Source organism: Grus americana, chromosome 5, assembly GCF_028858705.1.
Source record: "Grus americana isolate bGruAme1 chromosome 5, bGruAme1.mat, whole genome shotgun sequence".
NCBI classification, from domain to species: domain Eukaryota; kingdom Metazoa; phylum Chordata; class Aves; order Gruiformes; family Gruidae; genus Grus; species Grus americana.
In genome coordinates, this window is record NC_072856.1 from 42440892 (window position 1) to 42456708 (window position 15817).

The 15817-nt window shown below is 42.7% G+C and overlaps 2 protein-coding genes across 3 annotated transcripts; both read right to left on the reverse strand.

Annotated features, from left to right (window-relative positions):
- Positions 1-1149: 1149 nt before the first annotated feature.
- SPTSSA (serine palmitoyltransferase small subunit A) lies at positions 1150-6538 on the reverse strand. Its single transcript, XM_054828402.1, has 2 exons — positions 6364-6538; positions 1150-3143 (listed from the first exon to the last, which is right to left on the reverse strand). Exons 1-2 carry the CDS (start codon positions 6464-6466, stop codon positions 3040-3042), a joined length of 207 nt encoding a protein of 68 aa, XP_054684377.1. The 5' UTR covers positions 6467-6538; the 3' UTR covers positions 1150-3039.
- An 876-nt stretch (positions 6539-7414) lies between these two features.
- On the reverse strand, positions 7415-15811 carry EAPP (E2F associated phosphoprotein). 2 transcript variants are annotated; one of them, XR_008577276.1, is made up of 7 exons: positions 15664-15811; positions 14875-15056; positions 13417-13515; positions 12932-13055; positions 11953-12066; positions 9028-10426; positions 7415-7473 (listed from the first exon to the last, which is right to left on the reverse strand). XR_008577276.1 is itself a non-coding variant. In XM_054826628.1 (6 exons), the coding sequence occupies exons 1-6, from the start codon at positions 15735-15737 to the stop codon at positions 10162-10164; spliced, it is 858 nt and encodes a 285-aa protein (XP_054682603.1). In that variant the 5' UTR covers positions 15738-15811; the 3' UTR covers positions 8860-10161. The 2 variants fall into 2 exon arrangements, 1 of the variants encoding a protein (XP_054682603.1); XM_054826628.1 differs by lacking the exon at positions 7415-7473 and having other exon boundaries at positions 8860-10426.
- Between the last annotated feature and the right edge of the window lie 6 nt (positions 15812-15817).

The window sequence follows — 15817 nt, forward strand, 5'->3', positions numbered from 1 at the left end:
GTATATAGAGAAAATAATATGTATATTGAAAGATACAACTGATCCAGGACATCCACACACACACATATCCTGGATCCGTTTCTGGCTCCAGACTGACTTTCTGCAATACTATGCCTTCGTTTCCTCTTTTGGTTATGGCAGCTCCTACTGCAAAGGTTTTTAATGACTATTTCTATGGCACCCAGCTCTCGTGTCAGCCAAGGTGGCTTCCAGAGACAGCTCTGCAGAGGCACCACAACCGTGGGCTACGCAGGCTCCTGCCAGGGCGACCAGCACAGCAAGTGATCCCACCTGGGCAGGATGCCCCACCACACCTTTTGCCAGCCCCAGGCGGGGGCTGCCAGATGGAGCTGGTATAATCAGTTGTGCTATAACACAGTTAATGCATTTTTAAATGCTTATTTCTGGTGACTCAGCCTAAACTCCAAGAGCTATTACTATTAAAAGACTAAAATAAAGCAACTTGCAAGGCTCTCAGATTTTTTTTCTTCCTCATTTCCCACAATTATTTTTTTCAACTTTATCTAAATTACTGATGGCTCAATTATTATAACCCTGTTTGAAGAGAAGCATAATTGACCAGCTGCCTCCAAATGGTATTTAAACTGCCTTCGACCTCCAGCTTGCACAGAAAAAGCTTACAGTTCTATCACAAGGCGGATGAGATTCCCCAACTAACATGACAAAGCAGACTGCAGTGGGAAAACAACTCGGTAGCCTTACAATTCATTTATTATTCAAATGTAATGATTGACTAAATCCTTACCAATACCCCTACTTTAAAAAAGAAAACTTACTATGCTTCCTAATTATCACCCCTTGAACCATCTCTTTACTAGATCAACTTTATGAAGAGAACATGTTGCAGAAACTTTCTTCTAGAAATTCAAACTCTAGTAACATATAGTATTTTATTAATGAAATTATTCCATCTTTAACAAAGTATCCAGAATCTAAAAGAACAGTCCAAGACTATGAGATTCTTGATTTATAATTAGAAAAAAGAAATGCTGAAAAACACTGTACTCAAATTAGCAAATTGAATTCAAGTATGATATTGGTCAAGCTCACTCCAACGTAACGCAAGTGACTGGAGATTATGGTTACTCTTCTTTTCCTCAACAAAAAGCAGACAGCTAATAAAAGTTGGTAAATCAAAGCCCTTTTATAAAACCTTTCACAATTAAACGTCGTGCTTAACATTCATGATGCCACTCCACAGAAGGGCTTTTTTCCCCCCCTCCTACAGCTAAAACCCTTTCTCAGCAGTAAATGTGTATCAATCACAGTAGTAGTTCACAGAGAAACATCACAGTACCAATTTAATCCATGGACAGCAAGAATTTATGCTACATCACATCAATGTAGCTCCATATATACTTAAAATACTCACATACAACCCTGACTACATTAAAAAAAGGAAAAAAACACCAACCACCACCCCAAAGCCCTACCTATGTTTAGATAGCCAATTATTAATAAGCAAAGGCATTAATTTAGTGGGAGACTCCTACCAACTTCAGTAAAACTAAGGTTCACCTAAGAAGTTTAAGGCCCACTGTTTATAGCTCCCAAGATGAGAACGCTTTTAATCAAATACATATGAAGTTCTTAAATACACAGTCTTTTCTCATGAGTGTGCATTTGAGAAAATTAAATAAGCCTAAAAGACAGTATCTTTATAGAACAATTTAATTGTACAACTTAGGTATGATTCCTGATTTCAATAAAAGCTGCATAAAAGATATAACAGTACCTCTTATTACTGGGCCATTAAAAAAATCACAATTCTTTGGTCAAGTATCATTTTTTCCCCTTTTGGAAAGTTCTGAGAAAAGCAAGCAACATTCAGAAACACATTAACTTCTCAAAGAAAGTTTTGCATCAAAGCTCTGCTTTTAAACTTTTATTTTTTAAACAACAACAAAAAAAATCCTCCACTTAGGAAAGTTAAGTTGTCACCATCTTACATTTCAGAATACAAAACTGAAAAAAATCCCTATTAAAAAAAAAAGACAGGACTTCAGCCAAGTATTCAGCTACTTATTGCTGTAGTTGTAACTCAAGTCCATTTAAACCCCTATGTTTTGGTCATTTGTAGCGAGAACATGTTTGGAACGCTAGCAGCAATAGAAAACCCCTTTAAAACTTAGACATAGTTACACTGAATGAAAATTAGCTGAAACCATAACCATTGGAACATAATAAAGCATCCTGTAAAAGTACAATTGAATTGGTAGCTAGAAAAGACAGGGTTGATTTAAAGTGCTATCCCAAAGCCTTATGTGGGTCCATGTGAGTAAAGAAAATTCCTTTTCCCTCCCACTAGAAAGATAAAGCCCAGAACCACAGCACTACTCCAAACGTAAGGAACATGGTCTTCGCTCTGCCTCAACGCCTCATCTCCCCCGCTCTCCTCCAACGGGTGGAATACAGAAACTTGAAATAATTGCTAATTCCAAATTTAGGTGATATGCACAAATATACTGTTGAACAAAGTCTGGACAGCAAACAGTACACCTGAGTTCAGTCATACAAACTAACTTTTGTAAATAGCGTTAGACGAATATATCCACGTCTCTAATATGAATCTAGATGTATTTTCTTACAAAACGCATTAATAGAAATATCCAGGCAAATACATACCATACAATAGCAAAAGCTTTAAGCCCCATTTAATAAGATGACTTTCTGATTAAAAATAGAAGGCAATTAAGATTTACTCAAAATTACAATTAAGAAAAGCTTTCACAGTGCAATATTGAAACTGTCACAAAGTTAAGAAAATACTGATATCAAAGTACAATCACAATGTTAAAGTAGACAAAACTACTATACAAGGGCGTATCTTGTAAAATTAAAATGAACACAACATAGGGGACATCTCACGTCCCTGCTCTACATATCTCGTTCCCTAGTCTTCAGAGTCATAATTGTGTCTTTCTGACATCGGTAGAAGTCTTGTTAAAACTAAGAGGTTCATTCTTCTTTGTAGACCAGATTTCAAAGCCCGATTACTTCTTGAAAACATGTTCTTCATCACTGCACAATTTCAAAGTAGTGCAATATTGCCATGATGTGCTGAGGCATGAACACATAGCCCGTGTACAGTGCCATTCCAACAATGGAAACTAGCATAGAATCTGAGTCACAGTTGAGGAAAAAGGCATTTGAAATAGAAAGTGTATTAGACATCACATAACTATAGCATTAAAACTTTCCTGGTAACTATCTTATAACGTTACATTTTTAAATCAGACAAGGTCAACTGTATTCAGCAATTACAGCTACAAGAACCACCAACTGAACACTGAAAACCAGAGTAAAACGGGTAAGAGTGATTAGCTGAATTACGGAAGGATGCCTTGCAAGTTATCCTCTGCCTTGTCACGGACACAAGGGGACAGGCCAAACCATGGGAAGCATGATGGAGGAACAGAAAACAGGCACCAAGAATATACACATTTGTACATGCATCTTCCTAGATGTTCAGCAAGTCTTGCAGAAGCCAGTCGTGTTCAGGCAAGCAGAAAAAAAATGTCAACCATCACAAAAAACCAAACCAAACCAAAAACACAATAATATGAGTAGCTGCACTGAATAAGAGTTCTCATTTGTGGATGATGTACTCATTTTTAAGCAGACAGCATTAGAGGTTGACCTCAACTTCTCAGAATAGAATGATCTAATAAGTTTAATTTATGATGCACAAAACACATCTGGTGTGAAAGTTCTACTGTTACTGTAATAAAGTCAGGAAACCTCAAATCCATTTCTAGCTGCCAGTGTCCTCTAGGCTCTAAGTTACTACTTCCTTGGTTCATTTCTCCATCTGCATGTCATGCTCAGACCCTTCCTCCTGGGCAAGCAGCTCAATTTGTGTGTTGTTTGGCAGTACTTAAAACTAAAAAAGAAACCGCAGGGGGAGTGAAAGGTACAAGTAACATCGTGACATGCACCTTTCTAACTATTTCACTCATAAAGCCTCAGAGCATCAGCACAGCTTTGAGTCAAATTGTATACTTAAATAACCACACACTCATTAGTACTTTAGCAGATCACACCGCAAAACAAACTTCACGTGGAACTATCTGCTCAACAATCTTAAGATGACCACTTTATTAGTTGAACTCCTAACAGAGACCTTTGTAAAACTTATATAGAGAAGTGAGATGATAGCTTACAACGTATATGTACAACTGGACCTTTGTTGAGCTATAGGGTTCTTGAAGCTTTATCTACAGAAATTGTGGCATCAGATTATTGAAAGATTATGCCATTCAAAGTTTAAGGTTCCGGAAATTCAAAAGTACTCAAAATTAGTAACAACCTGTTGATTTCATCCAACTATCTGCAGAGATTCAGTAAACTTAAACACAAACACTATAAAAAGCACTGGAGATTAACAACCATGATAAGCCTGGACAGCAGTACTCAGTTTCCACAGGTGAAACCAGAGGAGCTGCGCATGTTCTGCATCTTTGAGAAATCATGTCCCCGCTTGCACGTGTGTAACAAAAGCTCTATGAGTGACTTCCCCACGGAGAACAGAGGTATAAGTTGCGCTTATTAGAGCATACCAGCTGCTTGGTGTATTTTTAGTCCCAGAAGATTATACAGCAAGAGATACTAAAATGAAGGTCAACTCATAAATCCACGTTTCCATATCAGCGCTCACTCCTGATTCTGGAGCAGAAGCAGCAGCGAGATGCGCAGCAGGGCCACACACCGTTAGCTCCCAAGGCCGCTGCATCTGTCCAGCACCCAGCAGACCTGGCCCACCTACGGCAAAAGTGTCCAGTTTGAGGACAAAAAACAGGTCTGCTGACCCGAGATCACAAACGATACTTGCGCCACTCACGACATTTGTAAGTGAAGTGGCAGTTACTTCACTGCAATATGAGCATTTTATAAAAGTAAACAGGCACACACACTTTAATTTGCTTAAATATTTTGCACAAGTTAAAAAGCTGCACAGTTAACAGAAAAAAGAAATACTCATGACTAATATAATTGCAGGAAAATCAAAGATGAAGTTTCCTCTGTGATACAGACATGACATAAAAAGAGGAAGGTATGGTAGCAAGGAACATACCATTTTGAAGGTAAGAGCCCCTACCTAAACAATTGTGCACAGGAAGTCTACAAATACTAGAAAAGAGAAACAGCAAGTTATCTCCATTTCTACTGACTTTACACAGGAAAAAAAAAGTCCAATCATACAACCTGGGCAACCACTTATATATAACAAATGTGAGTTCCTTTACAAAATTGACCAGTATCTCAGTAAAAGCAGCTTCTCACTACTACTACTTACACCCTTCTCTTTGTTAATGTTTTGATTAACTTCCCTCTTTGCCTCTCAACACTAATTGGCTCAGGGTCATTCATGAGATACATCATTTTAAGTCAAGATGAAAACATGCACACTTAAAGAGAAAAATACTTATGATACCATAACAAAACTTGAGAGAATATACTGCCTGTATGAAAGGGCTGGGTAAAGAAGCTAATCTATAAATAGTCTTTATACAGATGCCTTCCCAATAGCATCTATCAAGTTCTTCCACTCCAAAAGAGCCAAGCAAATTTATCAGCTGGAGAATTAAATACTCATCTAAGAAAAATCATGCAACAAAGCACCATGCAAACAAAAGCTTGCGAGGCTTTGCAGCGTGCACATTTACTTTCCACTAGGCAAACATACAAAAGAATTCACGAAAGGCACCTGTGCTCAACCAAAACCTAGAGATTTCAGTGCAAAAGACAGGAGAAGGAACTACTGTAACTCTACAGAAAAAAAATTAAAGGAGAAATAACTTCGAGATATAAACTTATGCCCGAGGAGAAATGCACTAGATTGCTAGACGCCCAGTGACAGGGCATGGGGATTACTCCCCAGTTTTGGCAGCACGTCAGCTTAGCAGGGTGAGGAGCTTTAGCCCCTGCCTGCCAGGAGGGGACAAGCCCCGGTCCCGGGCGGAGGCTGCCGCTCCTCTGCTCGGCGCCTCAGACCAACTGCCCCCCGGCCCGACCCCGCTCTCCAGCCCGGCCCGGCTCTCCTCCCGCCGCCCCTCGGCCCTCACCCCCACGAAGCCCCGCCGGCGGCCAGCCGCCCTCAGCACGGCCACGGCCCAGGCGTTTCCCCGGCACCGAGACGCCTGCCCGGCACCGCACCCGCCGGGGAAGCGGCGGCACGGCCGGCGGGGCCGCCACACCCGCCCGGCGGCCTCGGGGCAGCCCCGGAGCCGGGGCCGAGCACAGCGCGGCAGAAGAAGGGCAGCCCCCCGGCCCCCAACGCCGCGCACACACACGCCCGCCCCGCCAGGCCCCGCGGGCAGGGGCTGGACGGCAGAAGGATACTGAAGACGGTGCGCTCCCAGGGCTCCAGCATGTAGAGCGCGGTGACCAGCAGGTACTGGTAGTACAGCCACGACATCTGCTTCCAGGCCGAGCCCAACGCCATGGCGCGGCCCACGCTCTCCCCGCCCGCCAGCGGCCCTACGCCCGCCCCAGGCCGAGCGGAGACGGGGGCGGTGGCAGCCCGAGGCCCGCCCTCCCGCCGCCGCCGAGCCCGGCCCCGGCCCCGCCCCGCGCCTGGGCAGCCGCTGCCCCCCGGAATGGAGGCGGCGGGGCCTGTGGGCCGCTCACGGGCGGGGCTTCGCTGTGCAGCCACAGCCAGCCCCCCCTCCAGCGCCTAGCGCCGGGGCACGGCGGGGACACGCAGCAGCACACCCGTACCGTCATACCCCGCGGAACGTTACGACCTAGCGGTACGTGCCAGTGTGTGTCCTGTCTGGTTTAATTATATGGCTGACCATGAACCTGCCTATCCGAGTCATACCTAGCAGATGGTGCTGCAGCCTATTTTCTCTCATCCTCTTTAAATTGATGTTCTGGGAATTATGGAAGACGCAAAGATTGCGCTCGGCAGGGCCCACGGGAGATGCGGTCAAAGCACTCCGTGGGAGCCTTCGGTGTCTCCAGCTGTAGGAGGGAAAGCCTACCCAAAAACATGGCTCAGATGATCAAGACCTTAACATCAGCCAACTCAGACTAGATTAATCCTGTATGAAAAGGAAGAATGCAGAGGCAATAAATCAGCTGTTTATTGTAACTGTTGCTAGCTTTGCCCTTCCCTAAGGCCCTTGGGGCCAGAAACCAGAGGGTGTGGGGCACCCCTGCCCCGAGCGCTAATTGGCCTAAGATAAGGAGAAATTCCCAGATTGGCCTGGGACCAGATGATTAGAAAGGCCGTTGGCCCCTTATGCTGGCACTCTAGAAGGCAATAGTTAAAAGTCTGCTGGAAGGGGTCATAGGTGGTAATCAGGCACCGTGAGGAAGTGGAGCATGAGGTGCAACCACTGGGTCCCCGCCAGGACCTCACATGCCAAGCGTGCACACCGCAGAGCAGGCAGTGGTATCAACGCACCATAGTCACCCTGGTTAGTGAATCAGTTTGCAGTTATGTAACTGAGCGGTGTGATTCTGTTCTTGCAGCCACCCCGCCCCTACCTTCACCTGTGCTATTAGTACAATGAAAAACAAAGGAATACAGTCACAGGAGGATGCACATCAGAGTTATTTACACAGCTGCAAAATACAGCTACAGTACCAGGAGATAACTGTGAGAAAGAAAAGCAGCTGGCAAAGAAAACTGAATATTGTACTAGCTTGTGGGGCAGAATCTGGAAAGGGATTTAATTCAACCAGAAGACATGTAGATGTACTTTATTTATGCAGATTTATTTCAGCACAAGAAGAAGCGTGAGCATTCACGTGATTAATACCCCCACACAACTGGCTCACAGGATTAATACCCCCACACAACTAGCTAGAGGAGCTGTTGTCCCCATCCAAGACTGCCATTGCTTGTTGCAGTTGCTGCTGGAGGAGCCTTTTGTTGGTGTTGCTGCTTGAAAAAGTGGTGGTGATCATGAAAGCTTCCTTTCTATATAAAAACGTACAAAGTTCAAGGACAGGTGGGGTATTCAGTACAACTACAGCATTACTCCCATTCACAGCTGCAAGAACAGTATCAACATGAAGCAAACGAGTCCCAGTCCTGCCTGCTCCAGTGCTTCCCAAGAAGCAGCTCTGCAATTCAAGTGATAAGGCAAGCAAGAAGCAGCAGCAAGAAAGTACCTGAGATGAGAAGAAAGGTAACATTGAGGCACACCAACTTCAAAATCTCCTGCTACATCTGCCCCAAGTGGTGCCCAGGCCACTTACACCTTTTCAGTATGGTGCAGACTCACGAGAGAGGTTTTTTTGCTAGTTAGCCCCTTAAGAAAATTGACAATATTCCTCTGTATAGTTTCCCCTCCTTCGCCAGCTCTTCTACCCCTGCTTAGGAACTGCCATCACCTATTGTTCCACCTGCTACCACCCACATCGACACTTGAGCCCTCAAACTACGTTCCCGCATGCTCATGTTTCCAGTAGCTCAGTGCAAAGACCCTTAACCTGGTGCTACGCAGAGCCTTTGCGCTTCACCTGGAATGTGAAGACAGCTACATTGAGGCCGGCATGCCCTACAGCACAGACTACATCCTCTATCACATCCACTCCTCCGCACTTCTACCAAGAAGTTCTTCGTACATTCAAAATTTTCCATATACGTCTCCTCATGGCACACCTTAACAGTTTGTGCCACTTTAGATGATCCCATAGCTATCAATACGCAAGTCAGACACTCCGCTAATCAGTCTGACTATAGGTAGCAAAGAGGAGACTGAGACCTTATCTCAGGCAGATCCCACGCCTCAGTTTTGACCATAGGTCGCACATGCAGAGGAAGGTGTACCATACCAGCCAGCAAGCGTTCAGCAGCTGCCTTGACAGTTCTCCGCTTCATCAAGCAGAGGTTAAGTTTCTGCTGACTTGAAAATAGGATGTCAGTGTTCTCCCTGTGTAATCCTGACAGAAGAACCAATGGATTTTTTTCTTCCTAATCTCATGTAACACTATGTAGAACAAGTGTGTGTAGATTAGTAAAATACAGCACCAGGGACTACAAAAGGTAACTGAAGTGTCACAAGATTTTATTATAATCTAAGGCACAAACGAAGTATGTTCTTCAGGTTCCTGTCTTCTGAACTTAAATCAGAAATACTTATTTCTGACAATTCCTCAAAGCACATATAACAAATTATTCCTAGTACTATTAAAAGAAAAAGCATAGATACAATTATTCTTTTTTTAGACAGAACCTTGTTCCAAGTGAAATGTTTAAAAATATCAGGCTATAAAGAGGTGATGTTACTCACTAACAAAAACCAAGAGCTCACCTCTTGGGAGCACGCCCAAAGGAGAGGGAAGGATCCATTGTTAACATTGCAATGGCTTCATAGACTAAGCAAGAAGTCTAAATACCAAGTAGCAGAAGCTCTTTGTGCTTCCATAAAGAAGCTGTGTATCTACTAAAGAAACAGAAAAAGCATACAAACCAGCTCTATGGTCATAGATCTGACCATAGATTTCTTCTTAAGATGTGTCAAGGAAAAAGGACAATAGAAAAAAAATCCAGTATTTTCTTCATATACATATTTAACTGTATTACTAAGCATTAGTATGTTGATTTAAATGATCCATGGCAGCAAACCTGATATAAGCTAATCTTCCACTCTGTATAAATAAAATTTTCCATTTTTGAGATCTGAAGGGGCCACAAATCCAAATATAATGACAATTCCTTCTTTATCAAATCCACCTGTGTGCATGTTACCAAGAACACCAGCTTAAAGAAGCCCAACATCTCAACTGAGAGTTGTTTACCACGTGCCACATAAATGACCAGTGCAGCTATGGAGAACTAGTTACTAGACAGTGTTTATTCTAAGCAGCAGTTCCAATACATATTGAGAAAACAGACAGTATATATACAGGGAATGGTCATAATACACACATCTTACATTATATTTACAAAATTTTGAATCCTTAATGATGCAACCACCTGACAGTGTGAAAGAATACTGCTCTCAAATGCACGCAGTTAACTGTATTCCCTTCGTAAACTCTGCAAAAATCCAACTGTTACAACGTTCTCTGATGAAAATGTACATTTAAAAGACCAAATTTAAAAAAGGCTAACATGCCTGCATTTCTGACACTTCACACAGTCTCAAACAGTGCAGGATTTTTTTCCCCTGCTTTTGCACATTAGCAGTGGCTGGCTAGAACATTGAAGAAGTGAAAAACTTCATCTTTATCCATTACTGCCACTTCAGTTGAGCATTCAGTACACAATACTGGATGATACACTTCCTCCTCTTCTTGATTTGATTCTATAGAGGTAGTTTCTTTGCTGTGCTTCATTTTCTTATTTCTTTTCTTTAGCTTCTTTCTGTATTTCAGAACTTCCTCTTTGTTAACAACGCAGTTCATCACAAACATTGCTCTATATTGTGTTTTGTAAGATTCATGTCTAAAGAGAAGGGGAGAAAATGCAAGTCATACCATTGGTAAAACTCTGATTCCAAGAAATCAGTTATCGTCACTGGAAATGGGATTAAAGATAGGAAGTACCATGCCAAAGGGCTGAAAGCCAAATAAATACAAAATTTTATAAACAGAACAAAAGTCACAGCTACAAAAATCATAAAAAAATAGAATCATAGCTATCTGTCTTGGTTTTAAGGTGTTTTTAAAAACACACTGGTTCTTGCTGAAATAAACCCCCCCAGAGTACAATGGTATTGGTACTAGAGAATTAAGCATTGCTACATATAGCTGATGACAGGCAAAAGATCATGAAGTTGCAAGTGCAAACAACTCAAATACTGGAATTTATATCCTAAACCCTCCTGAAAGCCTGAAATTCCTTATTTATAAATAACAAACGTTGACACATTACACTTGAAAAAAGCATGTCTATAATAAAATACAAAATGTATTTTCAGCTGTCATCAGTATAACAGCTGCATAACTGGAGTACGTAGCAAAATTCAGGGCTGCAGTTCAATTCAATTCAACACAGCGTCCCTCAGGCTGCAGTTTTAGAGCAGCCTAAACCAACATAACAGGTGGCTGCAGAAGTCCTGTCTCAACTTCTGCTGGTTTTACTGCTTGTATAATTCTGTGCTGAGCTATTTCAGTTTATTAAACCCACAAAAGACCAGTCTGACAATAAAAATGAACAGTTTTCCATCAGCTTAGCAAACTGAAATACTCAACTATAGAACAGGGTCAAGGAATACCATAGCCAGCCATGGCAAAAAAGTGAGAAACAGCACCCACTACTTAGATGATTATAGGCTGCTGTGGAATTTCATCCTGAATCACCAAAAGTACTCAGTAAACAAGAGGTAGTTTATTCCTCATTTCACAAGATTTCTTTCTCCTTTATTCCCAGCTGAAGAGTCCTCTCCTTAGCATGGGTTAGCAGTACTAACTAGGTTTGCAGTGCAGTCAGGTACTGCAGAGCTGCAAAACACGCTACAGATTCTCACCTAAATGCTTTCCAGGCACTTTTTAATATAACTATAATCAAAATCACAACTGCTAAGACTCAAACCAAGTAACAATATCCTATCTTAATTTTGCTTAATTCTCCCCTAAACAAGGCACTTTCATACAAAAATAACAGTTAACCTGGAATAATTCTATGTCTCAATATCAAGCCAACATATTTTTCAGAAAAACCCAAAAGCACCACCCCCCACACCTTACTCTGAGCTTCTTGATTAGTCTCAGTGAAATGGGTTTTTTTATGGTTTACCTTCTCCACTATGCTGAAGTTCTACCCTGTTCTTCCTCATCTCCATGCTGCAGGTTACGCTGATCATCATTCTTACAAACTAGCATTGACCCCTAAATCTGATTCACACTTACCTGCCTTCTATTAGCTCCACCTCGCAAGACAGACGATCAAATCAATTGATCAAACTGAATGCACTAAAAATACAACTGAACAACAACAACAAAAAAGACCCCTTGATGTTCACCAATTACCTCTGACAGTCCAGGCATAATGTCGTCATGCAAGCAGGGCAGTTCAAAACAGCATCACTATTGGGAACAGCTGAAAGTTTTGGCTGCTGCGGCACTCTTCTTTGATTACGGTACCTACCAATTCAAGAAAGAAGAGACAAAAAGTGAAACTACATGCTGTTGTTGTCAGATGTATCAATTCAACCTCCAAACCTTTTTTATATTAAAATATACCAATAAATATCTGACTCGTTCTGGACACCTTTTTCACTATCTCAAAGCACATAAATAAATACACTGGGGGGGGGGGAACACATACCGGTATCTTCATTTACTTTGTACAGAGGATTTTTATTTAGTGAAGCAAACACATCTAGCATGAGAATTTGTGCCTAATAACCCTCTCCTCTGACAAGGCAGCCGTCTCAAGTGCAATCTCTGCATACATACATTAATGTTATCCTTTTCAACAGATTTACATGGAGAATTTTATTTCTGCTGCAGCAACCATTTTTCTACTTCACCCATCAAAAAACTCTCAGTAAAGCAGCTTTGTTCCATTCCTATTTTATCTGAACATTTTGTGGCTTGCTAAATTCAAAGTTTTCCAAAACCATAAATGCAATATTTAGCAGGAACAGATATTAGTTTAGCAATCAAAGTATCATATGGCATTAAAAATGGAAATTAGCAAATCTTACAACCTTTTCATCCACAATGTGGTTGTTTAGATGAGATCTACAGACAAAACTGGCTCACCGAACTAGGAAGTTTTGATTTAAAAATTTGCAAGTTTTAGAATTGTGTCATTTTGAAGACTCAAATTCCATTACATACACATAAAAATTTTACAGGCTTTTAAATTTCTATGCTGCAAATTCTAAAAAAAAAAATAAAATAGACTTGACAGCATAGGCTTTTTCTCTATATTCACCATTTTCATTTAAATTTTTCACTTTGTGTTAAGCATCCTACAATTCAAATATTTATGGTGTCTTACCCCCTCCTCTGTGAGTCCACCCACTCTTGGTCTCGACTGTCTTCTTCTGGGTCATACAGCAGTTCATCATTGGAAAGAATCCGACGTTGCTGATGTTTTCTGTTTTTCCGGACCTCCTGTGTAACTGGAAAGATTTGTGCAAGCACATGTCATATCCACCAGACATATGATGATTCTCTGCTTAAATAATCAAAACATCAGTTTTTCAGTTTTCCTTTTCCACAATTGCAATAAATCCAAACTAAAACATAAAGGTCTAGTTCATCTCTCCTCCAAATGCACTACTCCAAAGCATTAATGCACCTTATATACATTAGGATGCATCACAAAGTTGTGGGGACTACATTAAGCTGATATAGGCTGTAATTCCCCCCAAAAGCCACCTTCAGGAACAGCCCCTTGACCCCCTAAGAGGATTCTACAGGATCTGAGAGAGAGAATGCTACTGTAAAGATGTCCTCCTCTCTTTCTCCTCAGCCATTTACCTATTTTATCTTCGTCCTCTGAATCAGAATCGAAGTAAATGTCATCATAGTATTTTGAAGTGGTGGCAGGTCCAGTCTGCCCAGCACTCGAGGAAGTACCTATGTGTAAAATTAGAGAAGTGGTAAGAACACCCCACCAAAAGGACAGCAAGTATACAGCCCAGAACAAACCTGCATTTTCAAGTTACTCTGTCCAGAAGTGCTCTGGCTTTATTTGGGTGTGTTAAGTAACAGCTCTCCCAATGCATTCCCACATCCTGATCATCCACATTGCTTGTGTTATTTCACCTTCTCTGAATTTACTTTTTAGCAGCAAAGCTGCTCACTCTCTCTGAGATGAACCTCGGGTACAATTCAAATGAAAGTTTCTCCCAGGGTACACTCCCTTTAGGCATAAAGGACACCACTTCAAATACGCCTGCGTCTGCCCTGTGTAATCCACACAGTCTCAGGCACTCCATAAATCTTCAGTCACGCGAAAGAGATACAGGTGTGGCACATTGTTTCACAAGCTTTGGTTACAATAAAATTCACTAAAAAAAATCCCCTAAAATTTCAGGGCCACAGAGGTTCAAAAAAGACCCAGATGAATTGCCAAGCACATCTGTCATAGCCAGTCTGCACCAAAAATCCTATTCTGTGCTGGACAGATGTGGTGGTATAACTATCACCACATCTTCTTAACTGAACAACTAAAACCTTCAGACCAGATTTACCCACTAACACACACAAAACTATTAAACCTGCTGAATACAGGTCCCTACATTAAAGTGAATACTATGTTGATTCTCCAGGAAATTAAGAACACTTCACTAGGTGTTTTGTAATAGGTAAAAAGAACAGATGTTCTTCAAATGCCAAAGCAATCCACCTCTTGCACCCATAGTACACAAACACATATATCTTTAGTACAGTTTTACTATTTGATGTAACATGTCATTGCAGGTAACGGAAGAAGAGATTAGTATTTTTCCTGACCTTTCCCCCCCAGCTGACTTGGGATCTCAATCTACCATATACTACTCCTTTCTTCAAGAAAGGGATCCAAATGTTGGTAGCATCCAGAGCCACTAGACAAAGTACAAGAGATCGCAACCTGCTCAAGAGACTTCTAAATACATGTGAAAGAGCAACTTAAAACAGAAATTATAGAGAAACTGGAAAAAAGGAGAGTGATCCAACAAAAAGAAATCTTATTAAAGCAGAAAATCAGAAGTTCACAAACACCAAAATCAAAGTCCTAGAAAAGATGTAACAGAGATGTTCACTGGAGTGGCACCTGGTGACCACTTCTGCAGAAGTGATCAGCCATTTTAAGATTTTCTGTAAGCTTCAAATGGCACTCGACTTTGACCACACCCACCTCTAGCCACAAGAATAGCACATCAACTTCACACCTTAACTGGACACCACTTAACTCATGATTTCATATGCAAGCAAATGTTAAGTGAGATTTACCCATTTCCGGTGACTTCCATTTGCCTTCCATAGTCCTCATGGTGGTGCTCAGTTCTGCTTCCATCTCCTTTTGGAACTCATCCTCACTGGAAGACTCGCTCTCCCCGGTCAGGCACTCCCGTATCAGCTTCCGCTTCTGGTCAGGAGTGCCGTGTAAGAGCACATCCACCTCATCTTCTGAGCTACAAACAGTTAAGCGTTACGTACCTAATTATGATAACTAGCTTAAAACATTGACCAAGTCATATGGAAAACGAACACCTGAATTGTGGGGGTGCACTGGGAAGCACTTATTCATGTGTTTACAGGAAATATATTTATTAAAACGATGTACTGACTTGTTGGTGTTAGGACTCTGATTTTAACGCAAAGGAGCTTCAGCTGACTGGCTGCGGCCTGCCGCCAGGCCTCTGCAGCTCTGGTCAGCGGGCCTCCGGGCAGGGATCTGTTCACACACTGCCATTTACAAGGTTAAAATGTAAATACTCCGGCTTCGAGGAAGCAAATCGCCGCGGCTGTTGCGAAGCGATCCTCCTACAGCCACCCGGGCGGCACCCCTGCCCAGCGCCCGGCCCGTGAGGGAGCCCCGTCGCGCACCGCAGGCCACCGCCAGCCTCGCCGCCTGCCGTCCCGCCGGGCCCCGCGGTGCCTCCCTGGACTCCGGCTGGGAGACGCAAAGCGGTAGCGGGGAGCGGAGGGAAGCGGCGGCCCGCAGCCGCCGGGACGGAGCACTCCCAAGTGCAGCGACAGGCCGCCCTAGACCCGCCCGCGGCGAGGGCTCTCCCGCACCTGCTAAGTGCTCGCTCCTCGTCGCTGGGCTCCTCCACCACGTACGGGTCGTCCTCCTCCCGCAGGCGGCTCATGGCGGCGCCCGGGCCCGGCCACTTCCGGGCGCTCCGCCGGCTTCCGGCGGCCGAGCCCCTCCCGCCCCGCGGCCACCGCC